This window comes from Buceros rhinoceros, unplaced genomic scaffold, assembly GCF_000710305.1.
Source record: "Buceros rhinoceros silvestris isolate BGI_N320 unplaced genomic scaffold, ASM71030v1 scaffold692, whole genome shotgun sequence".
NCBI classification, from domain to species: Eukaryota; Metazoa; Chordata; class Aves; order Bucerotiformes; family Bucerotidae; genus Buceros; species Buceros rhinoceros.
The window spans coordinates 8,486-17,712 of record NW_010399260.1 but is presented as its reverse complement, the minus strand read 5'-3'; the positions used below and the strand labels follow the sequence as shown (position 1 = coordinate 17,712).

Sequence of the window (9,227 nt, the reverse complement as noted above, 5' to 3'; positions counted from 1 at the left end):
CTGCTGAAGGAGCTCTTTGCTCTGACTGACGTAGACAGTGAAGAACATTATCACCTTGATGGTAAGGAGCTAACCTACATTGCTCTTCCCTGTTTAACCTCTGATCTGCAAGCCTGCTCCTCCCCCTTCCTCTCAGAGGCTTAAAAATAACCTTTTGTCTCTTCCCCCATCTCTCTGTCTTTCTTCTAGTGGCCATAAAAACAATGAACAAAGTTGCCAGCCACATAAATGAAATGCAGAAAATCCATGAAGAATATGGGGCAGTGTTTGACCAACTCATAGCAGAACAAACAGGGGAGAAAAAAGAGGTAACAGATGATCAAATTTAAGAGAAAAAGGCTGTCATTTTGGTGCCTGTAGCGTAAACGTTAAATTGTATCAAATATTTACCTTTCATGCTGTGTCATTTAAGTGGATTCTGGTGCAAACAGATAAATACCTATCAAGTTCAAAAACCGCTTTTCTTTGTATGCTTCCATGGATGGTACCAATGTAAAGAAGTGTAGTGGGTTAACTCACCTTCAGTGTTGTGCTTGTGTCAAAATCACATCCCAACCCACAGTTCACTATGTTGGTGTCCGTGTCTTGGCTCTCCTTGTTCCACATAATCTTGCCCAACCAGTCTGAGTAGACTGGCATGCTGAGGCAAATCTGTACTTAGCTCTTTAATAACTTTAAAGAGCTCAAAATGTGAGATGCAGCGTGTGAGAAACTGCTGTTTCTCTTTTAAAAAGTGTGTTAGTGGGCTTGAGATGAGAGAGCCTTGGGCTTCGGTCTGGATTTCTCACATGGTGCATATGCAAACACGGGAAGAACCAGTGTGGCTCAGTCCTGGCTGACCATCTTGGAAACCCATAGAAGGTGTCTTGAAGTTTCAGACTGGGATGTAGATTCCCATTTACTGATAAAACATAGGTCTGCAAGGAAGCAGAGTAGTGGGTAGTAAGGAGGGAGTGGAGAAAAGTTGAGTGGGGCTCAAGGAAGAGGTAGAGACTGCCTAAGGGGCCGATGGAAGTAGAGGTACGGGTGAAGGCTGGAGAGATTCATGACCAAATGAAGTAATGCTAATGGGGTTTTGCCAACAGCCAGGATGAGGAACAGACGTAAGAGGCATTTGGCTACAAGACAAAGAAGGTCTGGGATTGGGTAGTGTTGAAGCTTTATGAGAGCTGGATTGCAGCAGTGGGGAGGGATGATCAGAGCGTAGGTAGAGGGCGGAGACTAGGGTTGGTGCTGGCAAGCAGCAGTGGAGACAGCACGTCAGGACATCTGTTGGGAGAGCAATCATGGTTTTGTGTTAATCTGGGAGAGGAGACAGCAAATGCATCTCTTAGTGTTGCTCTTATCGGGGAGACCTCACGTTGTGGTTCTGATGGTACTGTGGTGACTTTCGGTGAAAGTCAGACCTCACTGAGAGGAGGGTGGAGAAATAGGGTAACGTGGCCCCTAGACTGGGGACAGCCCTCGCTTTGTTATTCTGGGAGACCATAAGTCAAAGTGAAAGACCTGGTTGCTGCAATATTAGTAGGTATCTCCCAACAGTTGTTATGTATTAGTCCATTTCCAGCAATGTGGTTTCCACAGGTAAGACTTTGGGTGAAATCAAAAGCCATAGAACTGCGGGGACAAAGTCCTTGGACCATTTCATGTGATGCAGTCTCTTAAACTTTACCCCAAACAGTGCACTTGTGATGGGGACTGTGTTTAAATGTTCAGACACAATAGAAAGAAACTGATAGGGAGAAAGATGGAGAAAGGAGAGGAAAAAAAGCAAGGAAAACATATGGGGTTTGCCCTGACTTCCCACTGAATTACAAGAGCCAGACTCTTTAGTTTCACTTCTTATTTATGCTCACCAATTAAGGATTTACATGCATCTATTGCTAAGTGTCACAGTCTGTTTGCACACGCAGTCATCCGGTTAAATATTCCAAAAGTTTGCTTGTAGAGTGTTTTTCGTTTAGGACTAAACTTCGGATTTCCTTGAACTGAATACTGCGGCAAGCTTTCATGAACTGATTGCACCTTGTGTCTTTGTGCATGTGTTTGTGCGGGCAGGTTGCAGACCTTTCAATGGGGGACTTGCTCTTGCACAATACTGTGATATGGCTGAATCCTCCTGCTTCACTGGGGAAATGGAAGAAGGAACCTGAGCTGGCAGCATTTGGTTTGTATCCTAGTAATTTTATTTCTGATGCCTAAAAGACTGTCAACTGAGCCTTAGCAGGTATTTGTTGGAGGTAGTTGAGCATTGCTTTCTGCAAGTTGGCTGGAACGTAAAACTGTATTTGTCTCTGTTGCAATGGTCAAATTCTGTTCTGTGTTGATCTAGAACTGGTGAAGAGTTTTGAGATGACTGCTGTAGTAGTGCAAGAGTTTCTTGAGAGTGATACAGAAATTCATCTGTAAAAAGTATACTGTAAAAAGTATTTCTCTATGAAAAGATACAGTTCAGCAGTCTGATTTATACCAAGTAACTGTACTTCACATCCTGCAGAATGGGTTGGGGGCTGGCCGAGGCTTTGCTTTTTTCCTTTGTGCCTTCTGTCAGAAAGAACTTGTATAACTAAGCTAAGCCAGGACTCCAGCGTGTTGCTTTGGAGTGGTCTGTCTCATTTTAAGTAGCTTATCTTGGGTGGCCAAACTAGAAATTGAAACTGCTGTTAACATAGATCGCAATTCCAGTGCATTGAAGTATGGTCCCTTGGAAAGGTACACAATTGCTTATATTGGCTAAATCACATCTCTCTTGCTTTCAGAATTATATCAACTAATGCAGAGTGTGCTAGATTTTCTTTATTTGTTCCTAAATTTCTTCCAATGCAACCGGCTCTTTCCTTGTTTCCAGAAAACAATGGTATCGCTCTCTGCAGCTGCCTTAAAGGAGGATGTAGTGAGATGCGGGTTGGTCTCTTCTGCTGCTTAATGAGTGATAGGACAAGAGGAAATGGCCTTAAGTCGCGCCAGGGGAGATTTAAGTTGGATATTAGGAAAAACGTCTTCCCAGAAACGGTTGTGAAGCATTGGAACAGGCTGCCCAGGGAGGTGGTGGCGTCCTTTTGCCTGGAAGTGTTCAAAAGATGTGTGCATGTGGCGCTGAGGGACATGGCTTAGGGACCTTGGCAGTGCAGGGTGAACGGTTGGACTTGATGATCTTGAAGGTCTCTTCCAACTGGATGATTCTGTGTGATTTTTATTTTTGTTTTATACCAAACAGATAACGAATGAAGACTCTTTCAGCTTCGCTCTGGAAGAGCATGTAAAAATTTGACTGCTTTCCTGTAACTTGGCAAAGCACCCGTATTCTGGTCATATCCCGAAGCTGACTAGCCTCATAAAAGCTGCTAGGAATGTGCAGTAACTCTTAATTGCTCCAAGAATCTTTGAACTGGTTTCATAAAATGTCCAAAATTAAGTGACTGTGCAATTCAGTCTGAAAACAAAAGGTGCACTTGAGGTCTGAAGAAAGAGATCACAGGGAAAACTGTAGCCTTGAAAGGCAGATTCCAGCTCCATGTGGATGTTATGTGGCAAAAGAGGAATCGGATTACATCTCTGCCTGCCAGTAGTGCTCACTTTTTGATACAGTGTGGACCACTGTCCCATCTGGAAGGGGTTCACATTCTGTCCAAGCGCAGTTTCATCTGCTGACTGTCTGTGTGTAGCTGGATGCTGCTCATTTGTCTGAGGTGAACTTAGCCATGGGGACTAAAGTTTTCTACTTTTTTATATAGAACCGTTGCCATTTGAGTAGTTGTTCAATAACTGGTGACTTACAAGTTTCAAGTTACTTTGAAGGAGCCTGGTTTTGTGTGGTAAAAGCTGTCGAGCTTGAGTTTTTTGAGAAGAATATGCAAGAGGGCTGGCAGGTTTACTCCTTCCTTCCTTCCTTCCTTCCCACCTGACTGAGGTGAGGGCTGTCTGAGGAGTTGAAAGCTCTGTGTGCTTGAGCAAAGAGGACCCTACTGATGGCTTTTGTTTCTAATTTTCTTCCCTAGTGTTTAAAACTGCTGTGGTCCTTGTATACAAGGATGGTTCCAAACAGAAGAAGAAACTTGTAAGTTGCATGGACTATTTTGGTGATACGGTGTGCGTATGTAGCACTACTATTGAGGTTTGTTCTCCATAAAGCGGTGGTGCTAGAGTGTGCTTTTGCATATGTGATTCTTGTTCTCTGCCACACAGCTGAGGTTTTGGGTAATGCTGAGTGGCCGGCCATTCAGCTTGGGCACAGCAGTCTGCAAACACTCATTTCATTTATCCTTTCCTCTCTGCTGAACTAGTCGCTCATGAGGCCTGCCACGTCCATTCCATACTGTAGAACTGAGTGTCATGAAACAAGGTGCCACCTTGAACGTGTCTTTTGTGTCTGGGTCTTTGATCAGTGTGTACGAATCAAATATGAGAGCTGATGCCTGTCAACTTGCTTAGCGAAACACAATGCCCTCACTTCAGTTCTGGCTGTTGCACGCCACTGAGCAAGTGCTGGCTGCTCTAAGCTAAATTAGGTGTGTAATTTAGCTCTCAGCTGAACTTCAGAGTGTATCAGGGGATCCTACTGAAGTCTGGGATAAAAAGTTAAAGCTAAGCTTGACATTAAACACGTGCCTTGCTACAACAGGGAACACAGTTTATAGAATTACAGAAAATTTTTTTATTTCCCGTGTGTGGTGTAAACACCGTACATGTGTGAGTTGAAATGCTTGTGTGGCTAAAGTCAACTGGCCACAAGGTAACTTCAGAGTGACTGAAGCAGAACTAACGCGTGCTTGTGAGTGTATGTGCACTTGGAGGAAAGAACGCAGTGTTGGTCTCAAATGACTTTTGAAGGTGTTGATAAAAGCTGAGTGACGTCATGGTTGCTTTTGTCTAGATTTTTAGCAAGGTATTCTTGGATAGGCACTTCAGTGATGCTGGTTACTAAGACATTGTAGTGAGAAAAGAATTGGAACAAGTCTCTAGCTGGATGTTCTCAGTGCAAAGCACAGGAGACTATCTGACTATCCCAAGGTGTCTCATTTCCTAACGGCATTTTGAAATTCTTCCAGGGAGGATCACATAGAGCTTCAATTTATGAAGACTGGGATCCGTTCCGCTTTCGCCACATGATACCTTTAGAAGCACTGCAGGTTCGAGCATTGGCAAGTGCAGGTAATGTTCCCACTGCATGAATTTGGGCGGGTTCCTAATATTTAGTCTGAGTGTTCATGGACCAATGTTTGTCCTTAGTACTACCTGGTCTATGCATTTTCTGGGGCCTGAAGAAGGAACCCACCACCTCAACATCTATTAGAGCCCTGGAGATAAAGGGAGAGAAGCTCCAGTTGTGCATCTCCAGCTTGTCAGTACTTTTCTGAAGCCAGGCAAGGTTCTGGAAAAACAGGGCAAAGTTGTTGCTGACTCCGGTTCACTCTGTTTCACTTCTGGAGCCTTGAAGACAATCTTGAACCTGTGAGGCAACAGAGCTAGTGAATTTTTGTTCCTGTGCTTGACAGCTTCGTGTGAAGCTTATAGTACTAAAAATTTTCAAATTTTCAACAATTTGCTCCCTTTCTAATGCATAAGTAGAAGCGCAAAGAGCATAGCAGGTAGCTGTAAAATGTGACAATGCTCTATGGGATACCTGAAAAGCTGGGTTGTGTGGTAGATCTTTTTTTCATATTTTTATGGGACTGAGCAAGTGCATATAAAATACTACTAGATTTTGGTGAACGTAAGAGTCTGTTGCTGGCTTTCAGCCTTAAGTTAATATTATTTACAGTGCTATTTTCTGTTGTCCTGGATGATCTTAAACCATTTCTTCAGGATTACTCTAATTGAGGTTAAATATGAAAAACTGTTGTATGAAGTACTGCTTGCTTTTCACTTTAGATGCAGAGACTAATTCTGTATGTGAGATTGTCCATGTTAAATCTGAGTCTGAGGGCAGGCCAGAAAGAACGTTTCACCTTTGCTGTAGGTAAGTGTGTTTCCATAATTTCAATGACAGCTGAGATCTCTGGATCTCAGCTTGTCCCTATGTCTTTTCTGTAAGGCAATCTGGGAACAGCCAGTAGGGGAAGTGGGGAGAGGGTGCTAAAATCCTACTTCTGGCAGGCAGAATTTTGTAAAACACACTAAAATAAAGGCATGCATTTCATCAGCCTTGCAGCTTTATGGAAACAGCCTTGTTATAATTTTCCTTTCACAAATTTACATCCAGCTTAACTCCAACATTGGATCTTTATGCCAGGTAGCTGCAGCTGGTCCCTTCCGTGCTGTGAAGTTCCAACCTCTGCTTTTAGGGCATTGTCCTTTCCTTCAGTAGACCTTGTGCATCTTTATTGTGGTGGTTGGCCTGGTGTGTTTTAGAGTTCAAATAAGAAATTAGTATGCAAGTTCAACACAGTCTAACGGAGCTGATACCAAGCCAATTCCTATTACTAGGTAATAGAGAGTTGCAGGACTTCTGCTTGGTGTGTGTTTACAGGAGTCAAATCTCGTTATTTGAGCTTTAATTAGCTACCATAGGTCAGCTTGATGTGTATCGGACAAAGTGAAGTGTGTGGTTAGTATTGGAGAAAAAGGAAATCTCAAGAATGGCTAAATGTTGTGTTAATGAACAGTATTTATTTCCTTGGATGTCCATTGCAATGAATATAGATTTAGCTTTGCTTTAAAAATAGTGTATTATAGCGAGTCTGCTCTGGGGGAAGTGTGTGCCAATCAGTTTGCACTGTCTTAAATTACCAAACTCGTCATTATTTATCTCATTCACAGCGAGCTTTTAGCAGTTTCCAGGAGATAACACTGCCTTTTGTATTCTTGACTATTTTTCAGTTCACCAGAACACAGGAAGGACTTTCTGAAGGCAGTGCACTCGATTCTGCGGGATAAACACAGAAGGCAGCTTCTTAAAACCGAAAGTTTGCCCTCATCCCAGCAATATGTTCCTTTTGGTGGAAAAAGATTGTGTGCTCTAAAAGGTGCAAGGCCAGCCATGAACAGGGCAGGTACTGTAGGGCTACAGACTTTCAAGATCCCAGTAACCCCAGCACCATTGTAGGACGTGTGGTGGTGTCTGTTACTTGTATGTTAGGATTAGCATTCTCTCCTGTGTATGTAAAAAAAAAAAAACAAACCTGCTGGTTTTCCATGCTTCACCTCCTTGAGAACCTTAAATCGCATCTATTTACCTTGCTTTGCACTCAAGGCTCAGCTTCAGAGTGGTCCTTCTGGAATGGAAGGAAGAAATGGGATTCCTGTCAATACCAATTGGCTGTGCACTTTAATCTGGAAACGGGTTTCAGCTGAACAAAGCAGAAGCCTGCTGCATATTTTTTAAAAGCATGTACAGAATTTTGAGCTAACCCTAGCACTTTAAAACTAAAATGCACAAGAAAAATCAGCTCTCCAGAGTGAGTGGCTTGGTTTGAAGAGATAGCTTAGAATGTTCTCCATTTTAGCCTTTTCAGCTCTATTGCTAAAGTCTGGCATGTGCTTCTACTTCTCACGTTTTGAGAGACATGCACTTGATACTGTTGTTTTTTAGTGACCTGTCCTAAACCATGGATTTTTCTTTCCAGTTGACTTCAGGCAAAAGCAATGAGAAAATCCCAGGGAAAATCAGGTTTTCATTTTCAGAACACTAGATGATGGAGGGAAGAAACATTTGCTTCCAACTGAAAAGTACATGGCACCGCTGCGTGTTTTGTTCTGGTCTGTTATTTATTTTTTCTGCTCATTAGATCCAGCAACATAGACAACCAGGCTTTCTGTTCCTCTTCTGAAATGGGCAGGCCAGACCAATAACATTCGCAGCATGGCTTCTCACTCGGGGTGTTGCTAGCCATCTGCCTCAGACACTCAAAATCATAAGGAAGACGACTCAAAGGAGGGCTGAAATGCAACTGTTTTATCACAGTGCTGCTTCAATCAGCCTGTGAGGCTGATCTGCTGTAGGTGCCAAACCTTCTTTTGGTTTGGCACGTTGCTACATTTGCATGATGAATTCTGCAGAGCTTAAAATCTCCTCTTAGAGTCTGGACTTCTCACTACAGTTAGAATTTGCAGCTGCTGAGCTGTCTTACTTAATGCATGTTTTGAGGCTCAGGGATATTAAAATCTAACCCTGCCCCCAAGCTGGAGTTCAATAGATACGTACTGAAAGCACTAAGGTCCTGTTTAGTGGAGGGGGACAAGCTCTAACCTCGGAGTTCACCTGCTTGCCATGGAGCTACGTGTGTGTGCACGTAAAGCGCTGGAATGCCTGCAGGTCCTTCAGCTGCAGGATTCGTCCCCTGCTTTGCCTCACAAGCCTCTTATGAAGATGTTTCAACACAGAAGATGAGCATTTCTAATTGGGCCAGTTGCAAAAGCTAGTAGACCAGCTGATGCTGAGTAAGGAACTTCTGAAAGTTTTTCTGGTTTGGGGGTTTTCTTTTTTGACGCCGGTAGTGTGGGAGCGGGGATGGGAGTAGCAGGGCCCAAACAGGGAACTTGTTTTCCCATAAGTAATGCAGCAATTGCAGCATCTTCCACACCGACGTAGCTACCTGGACACCTATAGTGTCTGTCTTCCCCGAGACAAAGCGATTTCCCATACCAAGGCGTAAGGCTAGTTGGTTTTCGTGGTGTGCTGACAACAGGGCACTGCGTGTGAGAAGCTGAGCTGAACAGATGCACTTTGTGCTGGCTGGCTGCCTGCCTGCAACTTAGGAGGAACAGTAATTGTGGGCCATTATTCCAACTGTGGATCTGAGTAGCAGAAACTCCTTTTTCAGCTGGAGAGAGACCTGTGCTGAGGAGCTGAGTGAAGCGTGACTTGCCTGCAGGGAGGATGCCGAATGACTAGGTCATTCGTGGGAGTCTGCCTGCTTTGTGCCTAGCAGTGTTAAACAAAGGGCCGCTGGAAGACTAGCTTTTTAAAGAGAGTTGTACCGTGTGTAAAAAGCCTGTGGGGTTTTATCTTTGTGTGTGTGCAGTGTCAGCCCCAAGCAAGTCTCTTGGGAGGAGAAGGCGGCGGCTGGCCCGAAACAGGTTTACCATTGACTCAGATGCCGTCTACACAAGCAGCCCTGAAAAAGAGCCCCAGCAGACCACGCATAGTGGGGACACTGACCGCTGGGTGGAGGAACAGTTTGACCTTGCGCAGTACGAGGAGCAGGAGGACATCAAGGAAACGGACATCCTCAGCGATGACGATGAGTACTGCGAGGCCGTGAGAGGAGCTGTGGCTGACCGAGACC

The 9,227-nt window shown here is 44.0% G+C and overlaps 1 protein-coding gene across 1 annotated transcript in view; it reads left to right on the top strand.

Moving 5' to 3' along the window:
* Positions 1–9,227, top strand: part of TIAM1 (T-cell lymphoma invasion and metastasis 1) — an 82,739-nt gene that overhangs the window by 73,173 nt on the left and 339 nt on the right. Inside the window, exons 20-27 of the mRNA XM_010131373.1 lie at positions 1–61; positions 190–308; positions 2,059–2,167; positions 3,999–4,057; positions 5,049–5,151; positions 5,872–5,959; positions 6,820–6,992; positions 8,964–9,226. The exon at positions 1–61 is cut by the window's left edge and continues 1 nt beyond it. Of these exons, the coding sequence (XP_010129675.1) occupies positions 1–61; positions 190–308; positions 2,059–2,167; positions 3,999–4,057; positions 5,049–5,151; positions 5,872–5,959; positions 6,820–6,992; positions 8,964–9,226 (975 nt within the window). The remainder of the gene's footprint in view (positions 62–189; positions 309–2,058; positions 2,168–3,998; positions 4,058–5,048; positions 5,152–5,871; positions 5,960–6,819; positions 6,993–8,963; position 9,227) is intronic.